The 21406-nt window shown below is 36.9% G+C and overlaps 4 protein-coding genes across 15 annotated transcripts in view; 2 read left to right on the forward strand and 2 right to left on the reverse strand.

The window, feature by feature from the left end:
• Positions 1-6725, forward strand: part of LOC145932994 (uncharacterized) — a 69865-nt gene extending 63140 nt beyond the window's left edge. For all 5 annotated transcript variants that reach the window (XM_083032280.1, XM_083032260.1, XM_083032300.1 and 2 more), the window contains one exon: positions 613-6725. In XM_083032280.1, the coding sequence (XP_082888406.1) occupies positions 613-782 (170 nt within the window). In that variant the 3' untranslated portion in view covers positions 783-6725. The remainder of the gene's footprint in view (positions 1-612) is intronic.
• The window catches only part of Rpl29 (ribosomal protein L29), a 215893-nt gene that overhangs the window by 77444 nt on the left and 117043 nt on the right, over positions 1-21406 (reverse strand). The window lies entirely within an intron of this gene.
• Positions 6854-19989, reverse strand: LOC145933002 (alpha-galactosidase MYORG). Of its 8 annotated transcripts, none has more exons than XM_083032325.1 (10): positions 19419-19989; positions 17218-17501; positions 16346-16867; positions 16014-16096; positions 13799-13998; positions 11654-11790; positions 10343-10555; positions 10111-10221; positions 8580-9575; positions 6854-8472 (listed from the first exon to the last, which is right to left on the reverse strand). In XM_083032325.1, the coding sequence occupies exons 1-10, from the start codon at positions 19461-19463 to the stop codon at positions 7566-7568; spliced, it is 3498 nt and encodes a 1165-aa protein (XP_082888451.1). In that variant the 5' UTR covers positions 19464-19989; the 3' UTR covers positions 6854-7565. The 8 variants fall into 8 exon arrangements, with proteins under 8 accessions (XP_082888451.1, XP_082888442.1, XP_082888480.1 ...); XM_083032316.1 differs by having other exon boundaries at positions 16014-16102; positions 19419-19986; XM_083032354.1 differs by lacking the exons at positions 17218-17501; positions 19419-19989 and having other exon boundaries at positions 16018-16096; positions 16346-16486.
• LOC145933035 (nucleoside diphosphate kinase 5) lies at positions 13993-16346 on the forward strand. The gene is made up of 6 exons (XM_083032417.1): positions 13993-14813; positions 14912-15295; positions 15388-15526; positions 15634-15722; positions 15835-15997; positions 16329-16346. Exons 1-5 carry the CDS (start codon positions 14568-14570, stop codon positions 15943-15945), a joined length of 969 nt encoding a protein of 322 aa, XP_082888543.1. The 5' UTR covers positions 13993-14567; the 3' UTR covers positions 15946-15997; positions 16329-16346.

Here is a 21406-nt window from a genome sequence, read left to right on the forward strand (position 1 = left end):
TTACAAATCGAAAAAAGAAAAATTATATATTCTTCTGTTATTTTTATTTTCATGCTGAATTAAAATTCTCCAAAATATATACTCTATTATATTATAATATAATATAAAATATAATATGCTCTTTATTATATATTATACAATTAAAAAGATATCCGACATTATTTGAATTATTAAAAAAACTATTTTGATATATGTTTATATCATGCTACGTTTTAAACAACACGTGTTAGAAAAGTTTTATTTCAGATTTCATTCAAAGTTAAATATATTGTGAACTAAATTTATTAATTATATTTGAATTTTAATGGGCTAGTAAGAACCAGACGTGGATGGTAATACGTCAATTTCAAGGAAAATTAATTTTTCTTTGAAACTGATTAATTGTGCATAAGACATAATTTTTTTTGTATATATCAAGAAATTAAATAAATCTCAATTCGGGATTTAAAACCATGAAATTAAATAAATCTAAAATCGGTATTTTTATATTTAATGAATCATTAATGCGTTATATCAATATTTGATAATATTCGAATTTTTGTATTAATAACTTGTCGCGTGTATGTGTGTGTTTTGCGCACTTTGATATTTTTTTCTGCATTCTTTTCTCAGAGGTAACCATGATCCCAACTTACGACACTGACACTCTGGGTTACTGGGTTGCCGACAACGAGGAAGCGCTCGCCGCAAATCACATAGACTTATCGCCGTCCGCGTCCCGGTGCACCATCAATCTCCAGGATCACGAGACTAGTTGTAGCGCTTACAGGCTCGAGTTCTAGGGATTGGCAGCCTGCTCAGCCGTAATAGTCGAGTTCTGAGCGGCGTCCGGAACGCGTCATCATTCCGCTTTTTTGGACCCATTCCTAGGAGAAAAAGAAAGAAAAAAAAAAGATAAAGGAAAAGAGGTCGAGCGCGCGCGCGCGTTGACTGACCTACCGTCCCGTCAGGGCGAGCCTTGACGCCCTGACTTCTTCTTCCCTTTGTAGAAGACCCGAAGACAGACGGCGTTTCGAATTTTCGAGATTCCCTCGCAGTCGTAGCTCCGCGGCCTAGCAGGATCGTAGAAATCCTATCGAATTCTATGTAGAGGTTTGTCCCGAAGAAGAAAGATTGATCTTCGAGTTCGCGCAGGTCTCAAATCGAGACCTATTCTAATCTAAGTTAACACGTTCTCCGTATTCTTTCGCGAGGAGACGGTGCGGGCGACGAGACGAGAGATTGTAGGGATTTTTCTCCTTAGTACGGATACAAGGTATAAAAATTAATTACTTACTTCTAAGAAGCGGATTATCTAAATAGAGAGAATTTGATTAAGGATGATCGGCGCTGTGTTAATAACAGCGGCGAATATCCTCTTTTTGGTCTAATGATATAACGAGATATTTGTATTTCTACACTTTGCACACCGTTCCGCAGCCCATAGCGCGCTGATACCGCCTGCAATCACTGCTCAAGTCGAGGTTGACCGCGGGAATGCACATTCTCGCAGAAGTGTTTTGCTCCGTAAGCAAGAGACGATGATTGTGACATTGCTTGATCGATCGATCGCGATGTCAAAAAGTCCGCTGCCTGGGACAATCTATACGTTATAGTGCTTAGCGAATGAATTGACTTTAATTAAGATTGCCGATCCACGAGTTCACCGGGTCGAACGATCGCAGTGTCACTTATAATCACGAGATCTTCTCGCGCCCCACTCTCTCCTCGAGCAGCAGATTAAAGTAAAACTTTTAATATCTCTGACACAGCTGCCGCTTCAAGAGCACCGCGTAGAGTATTCAGTGTATCAGTTAAAAAGAAAAAAAAACGTGAAAAAAGAAAGAGGAAAAAAAAAAGAGTATCTCATATTCACGCGGTGAGATATATATATCGTGAACGGGAAACAAAACGCGCGCTTGATGGACGCGCGCACGGGATGCATCGACGATGGATCGTCGTCTTTAATCGGGACACGCAGGGAGAAAAAAATTATTCCACGTTATTCCACGAAACATTATCCTTCGTTGTTCCCCCTTTCTCGTCGTAAATGTCTATTCGTGCGTAGATAAAAAAAAACGGCTAAATTCCATCGGAAAGTCTACTAGGATAAGGAATTATCTGTGTGTCGTGTTTCTATATCGTAGAGAATATGTAGAGCGATGGTCGCGCGAGCTTGATGACATATTTTCGTCATCTTGGGATCCGCGTGGGCGGGTTAGGCGTCGAGGAGTCCGACGAGGATGTTTACGAAGAGGTCCGAAAGAGCGTTTTGTTGCCGCAAAGGAAGTGGGAAGGGCGATGATGATGCATTTCGAAACGTCTATTGTGATGGGCAAATGATTGTTTAACGCGAGGGGACGTTTATTTCCTTACGCGACGCGGACGGAACTTCAGAGAACAGTGGTTGTGATTTTTTTAAGGCATCAATTTTCGTGGAGGATGACAGAATATCGTTTTCGAGAGAGAAAAGAAATCTGAGAGACTTTGTTCGCGTATATAATCGAAGAAACTAATATCGAAACTGTCGAAAACAACAATGACAAATATTTTCAATGATCGAGTCACTGTAGCATCGCACAAACAAGTTTGCAATTCGTTCACGAGAGAAGTTGCGAGGAAGTTTCCTTGAAATGAAATCCGAGTAATCTCTGAAGACTTTTGAAAGAAAGAAATGTGTCAAATAGAGGAGTAATCCGTCGAAAATAGCATTTTCCATAAGAATAACAATCGTGATAGAGAGGACTTTGACAGGCAGTAAACGAGAAATATTACTGAATGCTTAAGGCGCAGCGATAAAAGTTGGATTAGATTAAAGCTTCGTTACAATGACGAGGAATGCCATCGATTCTCTAACGACGTATCATAAAATATTTGTCGCGAGTAGAGAATTAAAGTTAAAAAAAAAAAAAAAAACGCTTGCCCGAAAGACTGTTTCGCGCGCTTAATTTTCTGAGATATCGACATCGTTGAGGAAAATCGATTGCTATTCCTTGAATAGATTCGTTTCCATACAGACCTCGCGGTTCATCGCCGGTGACTTAAAAATCATCATGAGATGTCACATGAATTCACTCAGAAGAGTCTATTAGGATCGATGAAACTTTTTGTACTTAACTTTCTCTTAACTAGGGGATTTTATCGTAAAGTCAAAGCGGATGACGAACTAACGAGACGACGATGACGGTGATGAGATACAATGATGGACAACTGATAACACGGACATAGATTTCGAACATTCCGTTTATTCAAGATCTTCACTATTTAGAACACGATTTTTAGCAAATCGATCTCCCATTCATTTTTACTGCACGGCGAGAACGTGAAAAGTATTTGAGGTCTTGTTATAGGAAATGTTTACGAAGGAATTTTCATAAAGATGCCGATAAAAACCTTGCTTGTGAATAACGTAAAAATTTAAGACATACAACGTAAAGACTTCCGAAGGAAAGTCTTTACAAATTTTGGAACATTTATGCTGTCTGGCTATCTATTTCAATATTTTTTTTCTCTTTTGTGAGATTGAAAGAGAGACCAGGTCAAGCATCTTGATTCTAAACACTCGTGTAGTTGTAATCCTAAGAAATCCATTTAATGCCGAATCCGTGTGCATTTCCCTAAATCGCAATTGTCACATCTTGCGACGTCAAATCAAATCAACGTGACGCTCATAAGTTGGCATCGAAATCAAAACGTGTCGGTTTAGGAGGCAACAGCCTTGAGTAACCATCTAGCTGCGATTTAGGGATGTATCGAGCGCATATGTAGAAGAGACCGAATCGTTCATCGTCTGAAATTACGAAGGAACACAAAGATATATAGGGCGGAAGGAGAATTGATAATGCAAGTGATATAACGGAGAGACAAGTGCGATTAAGCGCGATATACCGAAACTGTAACTTATAGAGGACACCTTTTTGCTCACATTATTCTCGCGAGATCCATGGAGACGAAACATTGATCGCGAAGAGTCGTCTTTTTGTTTTCACGTTCGCAGCTAAATACGAGGCTGTCCATCATCGGATTTTACTACTTCAAGATTTGCAAAAGTCGAGAAATCTCTAAAGATAAAAGACGCTTGTGCGAGATTATAGAACGTCTTCGGCATGTTTGACGTTCAAGCATGTAGTATCCTACAACGAAAATAAATGGATTTCGCTGAATGAAGGTCGGAGAAAGCTCTCCTCTATACGAGACACATTCGTGCCTACACGAAAATGATGGTGCTCGATTAGACCGATCGTTGATGACCGTTTGTTAAGATACGATGGTATCGAGGCGAGCGATCGGGAGAAGGTGGTGATGAAAACGATTTGTCTTGTCGCTGCAATCGACACGCGATATAGCGCGGCCTTCGGGTCCGGTTTCTATAGATTAGTGCGTAAGTTTTTTACCGCCTGTGTAAGTTTACATACACGATACCTTTTGTTCCAATTTACGCGGCATTTGCTTTTTACACGCATATATATGCTCATCGTTCGTCTGATTATTTATTGTTCATTCTCTTTCTTTACTGTGTATTGTGCATTGCGCAATCATTGTATCACATTCACCAGATGCAGAAGAGTGTTTGAATGATGAAAATCGATTGTCGAAAAAATCTGTGAGAAGAGATTGATTATGTCGTTCTTTTTGTTTTGTTTTTTTTCGATTAAACCATGCGCGACCAAGATTTTATTTCGCTGACTATCGAAAGAGAAGTGAAGAATAGAAAAGAGAACGAGAAAATTTTATAATAGAGAAAACGTATAAAAAAAAGAGAGACGGAAAGAGAGACAGAAAGAGGGAGAGAAAGAAAGAGGCATTTTAATATTGAAGAAAAGAGGGAAAAATGAAAACAATCGATATTGTTAATAAATACGATTATTATCGTATCGATTAATTTTAACAACTATTGTGCTTGTTATCATTGCGCCATTATTATTATTATGCTATTATTATTGCAATTATTCTATTAATATTATTACGATTACGTTCACAAGAGCAGGTCATTATCATCATCATCATCGTTTTCTCTTTCCATTTCTCGTGTATGAATAGAGAAGTTTTTATAATATTTCCCGATACCTTGATATATACGTATGATAGCGAATTGTCGGTGTACAAGGGAGAATAGATCTAAAAGAAAGAAAGAAAGAGAAAGAGAGAGAGAGAGAGAGAGAGAGAGAAAAGGAAGCATAGAAGGAAAAAAAGGAGAGATGATGATGATGGTGTACATATGCACCTATGTATTTATATATTATTTATTGACAAGTAATATAATGACCAGTTATCTAGGTAGGATGTTAAAAATTATAAAATTAAATTTTTTTTAAATGAGAACAGAATAAATTAATAAACTATTAAATGAGAAGCTATTGTCGATCGATGATGATGCGCGCAGGATAGATTAAATAAACAAAAAATTTATGGGAGTAATTTAAATTAAAAGTATTTAAAAAAATAATAAAAAAAGAACAAGTAAGAGATTAGGAACGAGCTTTCACCGAAACAGATTAGCAGAAATATGAGAGAAGGAAGAAAAAAAAAAAAAATATATATTATATATATAAATATCTATATATAATATGTGAACGAAGTATGAAATAAATGGAGTATAAGAGAGCGTGAGAAAGAGAAACAGAGCGAAAGATATATGAAAGAGAGAGAGAGAAAGAGTGAGAGAGTGAGAGAGAGAGAGAGAGAGAGAGAGAAAGGTGTGAAAAACGTGAGCCTCAACACCTGTGCGAACCCCCAAATCGCGGTGCTCGACGGGTGTGAGAACGGTGATATATTTCTCCAACAATCATTCAAGAACAATTAATAATATCATGAATTGAGAGAGAAATTATCGGGTCGTTATGCGGAGGAGAGCGACGATTTTGTCGCTCTCATTTTCTCCTCTTGATTCGCTCGCAATTTCGTTCCACGACGGTTCCGGACGGTACGAATTAAATCAAAAAAAGCGCATCTTTCCTCCATTGCGGAAATTTTCTCGGATACTTGCCTCTAGTCAGAAATCTCGTTTCTTGAGCGCTGAAAAAAAAGAGAAAAAAACGGACGGTCATCTAGTCACATCCGATCGAGAGTTTCGTTGTTACGCGGATTCGCGCATAATTCCCGATCATCACGGAGATCGACGAAGATCTTGAAGAGGACGTTGAAGGGACGTTTCCTCGATGTGCGTCTCGGCGTTGCTCGAATTCCCTCTCACGATTACATAATCGCGGTTCTCACCCGTCGCAGCGCATCGGCGCGTCGCGTTTTTTCGAATAACGAATTAAAAAAAAAAATAACTTACTGTGGAGTGTTCATGGTGCTATGATTATTATTATTATTATTATTATAGAAATAACGATGTTATGCTATATGATAAAAAAAAATAATAATATAATAAATATACACTATACCTTAGAATCTCTTCGCCTGTGTGCCTCATGCGTCTTAATTTTCTCCTCGTCGATCGACCGTAGATCAGCCGCCTGTTGGAGATGTTTTGCACAAGGATCGAGACCGACGTAATCTCGCTGCATCTTCGGATCTCGATGCCGCAGACACCCGCATAAGTGAACTTATCCACGTCTTTTTGCGACGTGAGATACAATATTTTTTTTTTTTTCTTTTTTTTATAGTTATGCGACATCGAAAATCGAATTTACCGGAAATTACACTGGTCCTCGGAATCCTGCTTCTGCATGCTCACGTGTTTTGTTTTACATGTCATGTAAGTTTATAATGAGAAAATAAATAGCTCATGCGCCCTGCAAGATTGCATTCTCATCAACTGTATATCGACACTTCTTTTTTTATTCTATTCATATTTGTAAAATTTTTCTCAGTCTAACCAGTAGATTATTTATCAAGAAATTGGTGAAGAAATAAAGCTATACAAATATTGTTAGGTAAAATAAATATAATTGTCAGCATAAATTATAAATCTACACTTGGTTCTAGATCTTTCAATGTGTATGCAATTATTATATGCACCGTAATATAATATTGTTGATAGTATCATATTCATAGAATACAGTAATAATGATACTTTTATTGTGTGTCTAATTAAAGTTTCTCGATTATATATATTTATCGAAGAACGCACTTGACTACAACGTACGTGTAATGATTTTAGTCGTTAAGTATTTATCACTGTATAATTATCCTGCTACGAAAGTGTAGCAACTGCAAGGAATTGTGCTTCAAAGTGGCGATGGATATTTAATTATTGCATTCGCAATTTTTAAATACATTCAATAGTAAATATCGCATCTGCACGTGCAAAGTTTTCATAATTTGAAAACGGTATAAGATATTTTATCACTGCATCACTGCAATCATTTTCTCTGCATTTTGAGAGTTCATTGAGCAATAAGTTCATACATTGCACGAATTAAAAGAAAATTATCAATGTCAAACTCTGTCAAAATTCGTTAAAATACTTAAAATTCGGTTAAAATTTGTCATGCTGATGAATTCACTCGATATTGCTCTCATATATATGAAGAAAACACGTTGTCGCGTGAAATCCGATTACTATAATCAAGCGTTTCTGTGAATCTGACGCCTAAATCGTGTCACATCGTGTCGTAAAACGATGCAACCAACGTCCCTTAGAATCTCGTATTATCCGGCATCTTGACGAAATACGCCACCTTATCCTCCGCCACCCTATAATTGTGAATCCATCTCGAGCCTTTCCTCAGACTCCCGTCGATGCCGTCCCTCCAGACACCGGCCGGCAGATAAACTTCCCTCTGCCTGCTGCCGGAATAAAGCACCGGGGCAACGATCAACTCCTCGCCGACAGAGAACTCGTCGACCACCACGTGACAGGCCGGATCAGTCGGATCCAGCATCCAAAGCGGCCTGATGATAGGTAAGCCGGTGTCCAGAGTCTCGTTCGCGTACTTCTTCAGCAACGGCGTCACCGTCTTCTGCCGTAAGGTGGTCAGCCTCTTGGCGATTTCCAGAACCGACTCGTCCGAGTATTTGCTGGGCAGATGAGTGAAGCGGATCACGGGTAAGAAAGTGGACAGTTGCAGCCATCGGATGTAGAGCTCCTTGTCCGGCAAGTCCACCTCGAAATCGTTATCGGGGTTGTTATCCGACATCGGGAGCGCCACGTCACCGCCCACTGCACCAGGCATGATGAATGGGTAACCGATCATGCCGTAGCTGAGCACGGTAGGAATGACGGTCTTGATGGCCTTCCAGGACGACGGAAAGGGGGGCAAGGACACGAAGACGGGCGCTCGCGGCCTGGAAATGGCGCTGGAAACGCCGATCACGGGAATAGTGCCCAGTATCGAGCGAGTGAAGATAGTCTTATAATGATCCGGATTGGTCAGCGGTTGCTCGCATTTATAATAGTGCGGCATATCCTGAGCGGTGCCCAGGTCGAGGTAAAACGAGTCCACGTGATACTTCAAGATCAAGCTCTCGAGTTTTGCTTGCAACCAAGGTAAAGTCTTGTTGTTTGTGATGTCGAGCACACCGGCGCTGTTACTTTGTTTATATCTGAAATAAAATATTCTTAAAGATTCTTAAAATTAATTTTTTACTTCAAATAATAACACATAAAAATACAATTATGTATTATAAGAAATATGTGATTTAAAAATAACCTCGTCAACGCCGGAATCCGAGGATCGCTCCCTCTCTCCGAGATGAGTAATCTATTAGCGACGGCATCCTTGAAATTCATGGATTCCGTGGAGATAAACGGCTGAATGCTGAAGACTATTCGAAATCCTCTGCGATGAATGATATTAATAGTCTCTTCCATGGAGGGAAATCGCTCTAAGTCCAGGACGAAATCTCCCGGACTCGGCTGCCATTCCTCGCTCAGCAAAACGTGGCCTTGACGAAGAAATCCTAACGCGATTACATCCTCCGTGTAATTGTAAATGGCCGCCTCGTTGATGGGCGAAATCTGCCAGACTGGTTCAGAGAGCAACGAATGAACGGCATGCAACTCGTCCGGCTTGAGGCCATCCCACAGAGACTTTTCCGCCATCAAGGAATGCAAAGTCTTCATATTGTCAGTGGCGCAAATAGTATAATTAAGCTGAGGTAACGGCGTCAGATGATTGATGTAAGCGAAAGCATCGTGTTTAGCTTGAAGGCAGAAGTCATTGGTTCGATTAGCGTTGATGGAGACGTACAACGGCGTCTCAGGATCCACCAAGATCGTAGCACCCTTCGAGTTCAGGAAGTATCTTTTCAATACATTACCGAAGGAATGTTTTCTCACGTCGCCCGTGATGAAAGGGCTAAGCTCCAGGCGACCTCGTTCCAAGGGATACACCATGTTCTGAATCTGACCGGCACCGTACCAATGACCTCTCTTCGAGGACCAGTCGAAGCAATCCTTGGGATTATAATAGGGACTCAGACTCTGCCACGTCACGTGATAACAGTGCATGTCCTCGCGCTTCGTATGCGCAAGGTAGAGCCGCGTCTGTTGCAGCCACTCGAGGCAAACAGAGTCCTGCCGTTGATGGTGAGGAAGACAAGGATACACTCCCGTTTCCGGTGGAATACCCTCGCCGAGCCGAGCGGCGATGATCTCCGCGCCGGTGCTACTATAGACTGTCATCACTCTTTCATTTTTATTGAACCTGAAAGGAAGATCGATCATTACGGTTTGCAAAAAAATTTTCATAATTTTTATAGATATTTTTAAAAGATTACAAAGCGCAAGAAATTATATGTATATCGAAAGATCGATAGATAATAATTATAGAATAATGAAGAAAAATAGTTGATAATTTTGCTCTCTCTCTCTCTCTTCTCTACCGAGATTCTTCTCCCATTCTAAGATAATGCAGCTCTTAAAAAGTTAAGCGTAAGCATTAGGTCCAACAATTGAATACGCGTTTTGAGACTGACACGAGATCGGCTTAATAAACGAGCCGTAATATATCCCATTAGGTGCTTCCTGTGGCAGAGGCAAACGACCGAAAATTATTTCACTGTAGGCAAGCGATTTAAAACGCCGTGGACTAACAATATATTACGATAATTCGATAATTCGATAACTTGCTCGAGAGAGAATACCTTTAAATATAATATATTAAATAATTTTATTATAAAAAAATATAAGTTTTATTTTTTCTTCATTTATTTAAAATATTTTTTATAGCAAATACTCACCTAAATTTGTCAAAGTAAGCTCGTTGTAAGACATGCTGATTATAATAAATGTGTGCGAATCCCACGAGAAAAACGACGCAGAGAAAGAGAAAACCGACAAACGCTCTAAGCCTACAAGAAATTAAATTTTTTAAAGATTATTAAAATAGCATATGAGAAAGTGATCCGTACAATATTCTTGTCAGATTTTAATGTATCAAATTTTATTTTTCTTATTTCTCGCTTGCTTTACCTATAGTCTGCGTTTTGACGTCTTGTACTGCTTCGCAGTGCTTGTGGTAACGATAATTGCAATTTCTCTTTCAAAAGGCTGCTGATGCTGTTCACGCTAGTTATCGTGGAATTCACACTTTGCACACCCGAAAGTTCCGTAGTGTCATTTCCCATTTTTTCGTTCGATTGCACGACTCTGCCTTTTCTTCGTGGTGGAGCTTGCAATGGCACTCTAAAAAAAATATTTTTTTATTATTATCATGCAATAAAATAAATATAGTCAAAGTGAATATTATATTTCAATTTTAAATTTTCTATCGTAATATACGTGTACGTGTTGTATTGTACCTTTGCAATGATACGGCGCTACCGATATCGTATCGAGGAATCATCCTGTTTTGCTTCACAAACACGGCTAATATTAATTTAAATATTGAATTTTTAAATTTGTCTTAATTCTTAAATTATTTTTTTTACAAGACTAAGCACAAACACAATCATATATTATATATCTCAGAAATGCGATAAACTCGAACACTCGTATATTTAAATGACAGGAAAATAGTGGGCAATTTTAAATAATTATGTAGGTAGAAGAAAAAAAATCGAGAGGAGACTATAATTACAATCGCGAGCAGTAACTGTTGGCCGAAATGAGTATTTGCGGGAGCCGAGTCTTATAGCGCGATAACCCTGATGCGATACGAAGGAAGGTTGAAACCGACGATGGTGCTTTTGATGACCGTGATCAGATATAGGTATTGCCCGTTTCATTCGCTCAGTTCAAATGTAAATGCGAACGCAGTAAATAGTACCTAGTGTATATATGCATCTAGTGGGGTGTTTCGATGCAAATTGCGCATTTAAAGTGCATATTGTCGAGAGAAAATTATAGTCAGAGTGTCCGTCTCTTACGACGAGCTGCACGGAGCAATTTTCACGGTAACATCGGCACATTTATGGATTTATTAAGTAGTCGAGACGAGTTAACACAGGTGCGAATCGAATCAATATTGAAATGTCAAACACAAATCGGTATGCAATATGTTGGGCTACGCTATTATCGTCCTGAGGTACGAGCTTGCGAAAAGTTACTCGGATCATATTTGTCACACGAATCGTATCTAAGAGAAGTCGAACTGATTGAAGCCAATTAATAAAGTCGATAAAATAATCAATCTTTTTTTATCACAGAAATATTAAAATTTTGATCATTTGACACTTTTTCCTCGATTTCTCTACTAATTTATAAATCGCAATCTAGAACGCGATTTTATTTGATTCTCTCTTCTTGAAATTTTAATCGACGAATTAAATCTCCAATACTCACTTGGCCAACTCCTCGTCATTTGCTTCTTCCTCCGTGTCAGATCCCAACGGGCTTCCATTCGGCGTCGAGCCACTGTTGCTGAAAGTCACACTGCTGCTGGTCTCGCTCTCCGCTCTCGCGAATTTCGAGACGGTCCCCTGAAACATCAATGATTCGCGATTCAGATGTGAACAAGCAAGCTCGACACACCTGTGCAATGAAACAAATTTGATCGACGTCGTAAATCATTGTCGTCGATCACGCAGTAAGATTCATTCCTGGTTTTATCTATATCGATTGCTGACGCAACGAGAATTTTGTATTCATGTTCTCTTTATTGATATAATAATCTGTGAGAAAATATGCAACGTTGATAAAACGCTAATTTATTTATATTTTTGTAGATTTATATCTCTAATTCTTTTTTCTAGATAAGATAGAAACAGAAAAATTTAAAACAAAAATATACAAAATAACAACGTACAAATGCGTATAAGAGTGCGATATGATACTGATTGATAAGCAATTAAGTGCAATGACCGTATCCAAAAATGCATTTCTTATCAGCAAAGTACTTATTGCACATTGTATATCAAACGACAAATTTAGCAAGCATAATACTTGAGGCGACATTGCAATCTCTCTCTGAAGCAAAATATCACTCGAGTATGTTGAACATTTCTCGACCTTCGATCTAAAGTTATTAGCGTTACGCTAATTTCGTTCTGCGAATATCCTTCGACATAAATGTACTGTCGTAATTAAATCTTAATAGGCGATGCTTACCGTAAAATAATTATTATTAGTGTTCACCTTCATTACATTTTTCTATATCGTAAAACTCAACACTATAATTTATTAAAAATCTTTTTTCGTGATCTTTTTACGAATGCAAAAAAGCTTCTTTTTTTCACGTTTACATTTATTCACATTTTGCGCATTTAAAGTGAAAAATAGACAGTCTCAATGGAGAAAGTATGTTTGAAGAGGACGAATATAAAATGAAATCGTGCACGATATACATACGTCGCGCGAGAGATGCACGAGGCATCGAACCGTTCGCATCAAGCGGTCTGCAGGAACTACTCGTTTCACTAATGAAAACATGAAGCGGAATGCTATCCGCTGCCCGCGGAATGCTATCCGCATGCACGGATAGTTTGCAAATGATAAACATTACGTAACACAGCATTGGCGAGGATCTCTCATTCTTCTGAAGTCAGTTCGTGGACGTAAATGCTACAATAGATAATGATTAATAAGGTGAAATGATATCGTTCGAACTCCTCCCTATTAGTTTACAGAGATTGACATTTTATAGAAAAGAAATTTATTTTATAGTTCTATTTTTAATAGATAGAGAAGATTCTTTGTATATATACAATTCTCTTTAAAAAATACTACTAAAATTTTCGAAATATTTCCAGTCGAAGACTTTATACTATAAAGAACTTTTGACGCATCTTCTCAATGTCATCTAAGTCTATCTCTATTAATGTCTCTAAAGTATATATGGAATTATATCTGTGATCTTTCGCGTTAGCACTCGATAACAATGGTTGCTCAATCGCAACTTTTCCTAAGACTTATGATAATAATTCAATCATGCTGTTAATTAAAATTTTTTGGGAACAACAAATAATCTCAATTTTTTTTAAATAAATACGCCAAATCAAAAAGATACAACATTATTCTCATTATTAGAGAATGTATATAGCCACTGATTATTCAATGAATGAAAACGCGCGATGTTATTGTTTGATTTTTGGAACGGCAGTTTCGAAAGTATGTACATATGTATGTACATACAATGTACGTGTATATATACAAACATGAGAATATTCTCCTCTTCTTTCAACATCTCTCTTTCTCCGAGAGATATTTCCGTTGTTGTCAATTTCTTACGTCATCACTTTACATACGCCAGAGATATCGCATAATTGTGCATTTTAATGAAGATAATGATAATAAAATCTTTCGATTTATTTATTTACATATTTTTAGCGCAAATATTATTTAAGTATAATATAATATAATATAATATATGTGTGTATATAATAAAATATTATAAATATTATATTATCTCATATAAAGGTTTCTGCGCAACACAATAGAATTACATTATGTATGTGACCGTATTCAAAGTTAATATATGACATCACTTACGTTTTGTCTGTCTATTCGAAGATCGTCCATTTCATCAAGTTTGCTAGGCATCGAGATGCTAGTCTTCCTTATATTCGTAACACGTAGCGCTGTCACTTCCGGCAATGCTTTCACCGTGTTGTCCGTCTCGTTGGCCGTTTCTTGATTATTTTCTCGCTTGATTACGTTAACAAACGCATTCGTATTGTTGTTCGAGTTGTCTGAAAGTCAGATCGTGAGGAATGGATCGAATAGAAATTTCCAAGAATTTAAAACATGCGTCTTATACTATCACTCGGCAACAATTAATTGTATTAAAATAACGTTAGCGCACTAGATCAATAATAACATATATAATTTCTATAAAATTAATTCGCATAGTTCAACGTTATCGCTAAATAAATATTAGCGTCAGAAACGGGCGCGCCTACGTAAGTAATGTGATTTTATTTGCTAACTTATCGTAGTACAAACTTTTGTAGGAAAACATCGCGGCAATTGAAGCGGCGGTGCAATTGGAGATCAAAAAGATCACACTAGAGTTAATAATTAAAAACTTGGCACTTTTACCATGACGATAGCGCATGACGGAATAAACAAATATCAAGGATATAACCTGCTTTTATGGTCTCTGCAAACGTATGACATAAATAAATAAGTAAATTAAATTAATTTCTTCATTACATTCCTAAACAAAGAGAGAGAGAGAGAGAGAGAGAGAGAGAGAGAGAGAGAGAGAGAGAGAGAGAGAGAGATGCAAAAATAATCTTGAAAAGTGTGAAATAAAAAAATGTGTGATTGTCCACAAAACTTGGCAGATGATAAAACTGTTGGGAAATTCGGGCCGGAAATCATAACCATCTTCTCGAAATGTTTCACGTCGTATCGTCCCGGAAAAGACATCCTCGAACACACAATTCCCTCCAGTTCGAATTGTACGTCGATCGATTCCGTGCAATCTAATAGCAGTGATGCATGCGATTTTGTGAAAAGATCGTCGCCGAGCACGGAATCCTCTAGTGAATCCAGCAGAACGGTACGAGATATTGACAAAGAAATATTTTCAATTAAATCTAATGACTAAAGATTAATTTTATTCTGCAAAACAAATAATTTATATTGATAATCGCGCAGTATAAATTCGTTTGTCCAACGGAATGCGATTATTCCGGCGACAAAGAAGGTTTCCAGTTGCTAATGATTTGCTACGACGAAATTAAAAAGACTGACGAGAAGGAAGAGCCGGAAATCGAGTACACCTTAGCTATAATAAAGCCTGAAGCGATGATCTACAGAAAGGAGATCGAAGGTCGAATATACACAGAAGGTTTCGAGATTTGTCAGACTCGTTGGCTTCAGCTCACACCCGAACAAGTTTCAGAATTCTACAACGATCACTTCAGCGAATTGAGCTTCCCTCGTCTGGTAGCATACATGTCTTCGGGATCTATCATGGTGTTCGTGTTGGCGAAGCAGAACGCCGTGGAAGAATGGAAGAGAATCATAGGACCGACCACAGTATTTTACAGAATATATTAGAACAATCGAATAATGTATTTTAGCGATGGGTTTCTTTTCATCAACTCTTTCTAATTCAAAAATTATTTCAGGTAACTGAAGCGCGGATGTATTGTCCCGACAGCATCAGAGCGAGATACGGTCGCAAAGATGATGATTGTAAGAACGCTGTACATGGTAGCAATTGTCGTAAACAAGCCGAGAAAGAGATCCATTTTTTCTTTCCTGAATGTAAGAATTATTCTTCTACTTTATTGTCTTTTAATGTCTTTAATGTTTCAAATATTTTTAATAGCATCCTTTCGATATTGAATTAAAATTCGTATTTTCTTTCACAGTCATATATGAGCCGTTATTAAGGAATGAGATGGCTGAAGACTTTTTATGGGAGAATATTAACCCGATTCTCGTCGAAGGTCTAACTTTGGTAAAGTAATCTCTCCCGATAAATTGTATTAATATATAAAATTTGCCATTAATAAATGAATTTTATTTTTCTAATTATTTGGATAATTAATTCTATATGAATTTTTTGACAGTGCTGCAAACATAGACCGACTGATCCTATATTGTGGTTGGCACACTGGCTGATCCTGAACAACCCTAATAAACCTAAATTACCGGAAGATCTCGCTTTAATTCCAACATAACGTTCTTCCAAATTCACCTCATGTTATCTACTTGATTCGACACTTTAATACGGTAAGAATCGTCTTACCCACTTGATCTATTTCCTTTGAATCTTCTTGCTGACGACATGATGGCATCCTTTTTAATCTCCTCTCCTTCGTGGTTTGCGGACTGTACCTCGAAATATAAAATAGAAAATTGCAAAGTGTTGTCTGATATAATACACGTACTCCCGAGTCATCTTTTATTTATATATTATAAAAAAATTTTAAAAGAATGCTAGAGAAACACATACAAATTTTCAATAGCATTTTCTTTGACTTCGAACATCAGATATTTTATAAGATGTCAAATTAATTTTTTTATTTCGAAAAAAATATTCTAGCGTATTTATTATTTCCAGTAATTTCCAATAATTACCTGGACTCCACTAAGTGCTGAACGATATCGACAATCGCTGGCTTTTTCTCAATTATCCGAGACTTTTTATCACGATCATCGTTCGCGTTTTCCTCGCTGATTTTTGCATCGTCTATTTTCGGCGAATCTTTCTGCTTTTCCGCGGTCACTTCGCTGGTTTCGCGATTCTGCGATTTCGCGTTCACCCGCTGCTCCGGTTTCGAATGATTATCGTTCGCGTTCGAATTTTTCGTCAACACACGCGACGCACAATTATCAATATTTTGCCCGTTTTTCGCGTCACGTCGCACTCCATTCCGCCACGGCTCCGCCGCTTTGTCGATCTCAAAACGCACTCGTATCGCCGCTGTACCGTTCACATCGTCGAAACTGTCGCGACTAATTTCCTGCGAGCCGTTGATTAATCCATTGTCGACCTCGCTTGCCTTGACGTCGTCGTCGTCGTCGGTTTTTTGCTTGCTATCTCGTAATCTTTCTCCGGACGGAATTGGAGAGTCGTAAGTCGCGTTGATGGACGACGATCTTTGAAATGTAACGAGAAACATTGGGATTATTAAGTAATTCACGTGTGAAATTACGAAGACGACTCGCATAACGTCGATTATGTTAGTTAATTATTTAATATATTACATTTATACGTATCTCTAACAATCTTAAAAAGAGACAATGCATTAAATATTATAAACAATTTAAAGTATAATAAAAATTATTGTGTTAATCAAATAAGTTGATTATCGAATATATCGAAGCTTTTTTTTCGAAATCAAGTTTCAAGCTATGAAATCTCATTAATCGAATACAGCTTTGAGTCTAGTCCAGATCCACTAATTATCTTCATTAGTACATTAATGAGGCGGAAAGATTAAGGATACCTTTGCGGCGAATATCGAGGATTCAACCAGATCGAATCGATCAGCGTCGATTCTTCGGACTTGGCGGAGCTGACGTAATTAGAAGAGCCGCTATCAGGCTTGTACCAGGGTGATGGCGTCTTCGTGATAGGTTTGCCTAAGGTCGACCATCTCGGAGCACCATCGTCTTGATTAGAGGGTGAAGGTAAGATGGATAGGGAGACGCCTCGTCGCTCGGCCAATCCAACCGGATCGACACTGGCCACCTTCACATCCCAAGGATCGACGATGGACAGCAGCACTTTCTGCGTCGTAGAACAGAGACGGGATGATGATGAGAGAGGACTGATGAGTAGCGCGGGAGTAGAGCGGGAGACGCGGGTGAATGATGATCGTTGAAATCGTGTGGGAGTGGACTCGTTAAGTCTCGTTAAAGTTATCCGCGGTGGACGGGTTCTATCTATCTTTCTCTCTGTCTTTCTTTCTCTCTTTCTCCGTCTGATTCTGATCGAAATGAGACAGTATCTCCCAACTATAAAGGAGCATTCGCAAAGAAGCACCAGTGTAAGAAATTTAAAAATTTTTCTGAGCCATTTTTTTTGTAATGAAAAAATTCGATTTCCTAATGAGATTATAATAGCGCATCGATATCTTTTACAATTGAACACGGATCATTTACAGGGGACATAATTTTACTCTTCAACAAGTACTTTAACGCTTTTAGTCATCGGCGTTTACGTTTCGAATAGACGAGATAAATCACGTGAAACGGTTTGACAGTTCTATTCGTCTTCATTGCATAATGCGGAATAATCCATAACTTAGTGATTGTTTATGTGATGGTTATGTCACGGAGAGTAAGAAGAACTGGTAGAAATATGATCCATCAAGCGTTACAGAACAGAATAGTTTTTGCAGCATTGGTTCCCTTTAAGGCACAAATCACGTGCACTTTTTTTAATTTTTCGCGATTTGTTTTACTTAAAACCATTATTTAAAACCATCGTTTTCCTTGAAGCGAATATTTAAATGAAGTATTTTAAAATAAATCTAACTTCAATTGCAAATGTAAAAGGATGGTGTTTCTCGATACCTAATGCATTTTCCTCGACGATTGGAATTTTTTAACAGAGGACTTACGCAAAGTGTTTTTTTCCTTGTTCCTTCAATATATTAGAACAAAGATGACTATTCGTAGATTATCTTAGTAAGACATTGGTACACATTGTTTGGGAAATCATGAGATCTTTTAACGATTCAGGTAATAAGTTGTCGACGATAATAACGCGACATTAGATGACAAACATATAATCAAGTATATATCATTGGATATACTTGATTTTCTATATATAGTTTTTATTTTTTACTCTCTTTGCGCAACAGGAAAGTAATATCTTCATCTTGGCAATAAATATTTTCTATGTAAAGAAAAAAATATTTTATTATCGAATAAAACGAGAATAATTTGATTTAAACCAGAAATATTAAGGATAAATAATTACACGATAGGGAAAAATAATTTTTATATAATTTTTATATAATTATAATTCTTTTTTAAAATAAAAGAATATCTTAGATTAAATAGATATATAAAACAGATAGATAATTAATAAGTTCATTTAAAAAGTTGCAATTAGACAGATCATTATGTTGTCTTATAAACGTGTGTTTAAACTATAATAATTAGATCTCTCTACGTAACTTAATTAGAGAGAATATAACACAAATATTTTTCGACATTGATTGTCGATCTTTTTTTAGCCATTATCTTGACGGGCACGTTATCAATAAGATGGGCGTTTTCTAAAGAAAAATTTTATCTTTTGTAAGCATTTTGCATTCACTATGATAGCATAACATCCACAAATATTAGAAATAGTAGAAATTACAACACTTGTCTTTATGTATTATGATTTTACGTATTTAAAAAAAATTTTTCTGGTTCTAATTATTTTCTAAGGTGAAGTTATTATAACAGTAAGCATTTTTAACAATTCATTGAAATATGCCAGATATTATGAAAGGCTGTAACTAAAAAAATATAAAGAAAAATAAAGATAATATAAGGAATAAAAAGAATATGTAATTATATAGAGATTATTAAAATAAAAGATAGAAATAAAAATTTTCGAGTTTTACATAATCTGTCATTAGACTTTTGATCCTTGAAGCATTAATTTAATTCGACGAAATCCGAATTCACAGACAATTCAATTTGCTACCTTTTCACCACCCATTTTTCTCCTCTTTTTTTTAATACGATCCATCTCTTCTTCAGGATTCAGGAATTTAGCGCGGTGATTAAATTAAATACGCGATACACCGATAAACGTTTAGTCTCCACAGATTGTTCCACCTTCTGGGACAGGTGGTTTTGAACTGATCTGTCGTTCCGTATATCGGCCACCACTTAGCGATATCTTAGACCTTCTTGCATGTGTATCGCGTGTATATATATACACGAGGCCGCGCGCTCACGTGAATTTGTATACGATTACGGAGATCTACATTATGTATTGTACAAGTATGCCACCTTGTACACTCATACAAACGCGCTGTAATCTGCAGTAATTATGATATACCGCCGCAAGAGTACACGAGCCATCTTTTATTTGTATTTATATAGTTTACGACGGAGGGGGGAGTTTAATTAGCGCGAGATAATAACGTAATATCGTCATATACAGAAACGCCTCACGCGTTTTCCGTCATCGCTCAGATACGGTCGAATTTATCTGCAATATCTCTGCAACGTGAATTTTAATTCTCCTGCAAGATATTCGCCGACAATAAAATTTGTCCTTCGATCAAACATTGTTTGAACCATTTTTTATATTCGAGAATATACGGTAAATTAATGAAAAAAATGAGACACACAAACGCTCTTTTTATTCAAGGATTTTCTATTCTGCGATAAAAAAATTTTTTAGATTTTTACCTAGATTTCCTTATTCTGGAGCGAGTATATAGAATGTGATGAAAAAGCAATCGCTTCTTATTTCGCATAAAGAATCTCGTCTACTATCTGTTTACACGAGTTTGTTATATCACTGAATCTATTTTAGATTATTATTACGTTAAGTCATGGAATAGATTTTAGATTACCGCGTTATATAATAACAATTGTATTGTATTACAGATATGTCTCGATCGCAATTCTCTTATATGTATACATATAGGTATCTATTTGCTATTAGAATTACGGATCGTCTATCGCGTGATTTTCTCTACGATTGTCATACTCAATTATAATAAGAGGCAGGACATAATCTATTAAAAACAGGGCAATAACAAGAATTTCATTTCTTCCGTTTTTATTTTCCGTTTCTTAATAAGATGGCTCATAAAGAAATCGAATAATATCTCTCGCTAATTCGAAATACTAGTTTTACAGCAAAATTACGCGAACTGATGTTATACGATAAATTGGAGCATTTGTTATTACGTACTACGATTATACAGAATATTTTAATTATAACGCCTAAAGTGTGTTAACCGTAATGATATGGTCTTTTAATAACAATAAATTATACTATCTAATTTTTTTCGTCATTCTGGCGTTTAACGAACTCATTAGCTCCGTTAATCAACGGAGTAGCGATTAATTAAACACATTATAGCTTTAATAAGCTGCCGCGTTTTAAATTTATTGACTTCCTTGCATTTTGACAACGGACGCAAAAAAAAAAAGAAATTTTCATTAAGCATCTTTTTTAAAATGAAAGAAAATCTTTGATCGTGCACGTGCTAAAAGTGTGTCATAAGAAAAGCAATGATAAAATTAAGATAAATACTGCAAGACTGATAAAATTTTACAAAACTGCGAAATTATCGTTATCATTAATCCGACTATTTTTTCAGATCTTTCGTATCAGAGTTGAATTCGACTTGGACGTATCCTCTGCGATTATCCTGCATGATTTTTCAAAAAATATTTACCACCAATTATATAACTATTATATACGCGACTTAATTTAAATATTACTCTTCATATAATTTTCTCTTCATAATTATTATTGCCATTCTCCTGACGGGCGGCTATTCTCGACGCCACAGACTTTCTTTCGTGTATCCGCAATCCATAAATTAATTATTACTTCACCGATCAATGCAAGCGTGCACCACCAAAGGTCTCATGTGTATCTCGAATCTCTTTCGCTGGTAATATAATAACCACAATGAGAGTCCTTCGGGTTTCTCCGACTCCAAT

Source organism: Prenolepis imparis, unplaced genomic scaffold, assembly GCF_030444845.1.
Source record: "Prenolepis imparis isolate NDT839.2.m4 unplaced genomic scaffold, iyPreImpa1.0 SCAF_1, whole genome shotgun sequence".
NCBI lineage: Eukaryota > Metazoa > Arthropoda > Insecta > Hymenoptera > Formicidae > Prenolepis > Prenolepis imparis.

Coding starts and splice junctions, on each gene's coding strand:
- LOC145933035 (XM_083032417.1), top strand. CDS start 14,568: ATGTGTGATTGTCCACAAAACTTGGCAGATGATAAAACTGTTGGGAAA. Junction 14,814..14,911: donor CTAGTGAATCCAGCAGAACG/GTACGAGATATT, acceptor ATAATCGCGCAG/TATAAATTCGTTTGTCCAAC. Junction 15,723..15,834: donor TCGTCGAAGGTCTAACTTTG/GTAAAGTAATCT, acceptor ATTTTTTGACAG/TGCTGCAAACATAGACCGAC.
- LOC145933002 (XM_083032316.1), bottom strand. CDS start 19,463: ATGGATCGTATTAAAAAAAAGAGGAGAAAAATGGGTGGTGAAAAG. Junction 16,868..17,217: donor CCTCGATATTCGCCGCAAAG/GTATCCTTAATC, acceptor TACATTTCAAAG/ATCGTCGTCCATCAACGCGA. Junction 13,999..16,013: donor AAAGGAAATAGATCAAGTGG/GTAAGACGATTC, acceptor TCTGACTTTCAG/ACAACTCGAACAACAATACG.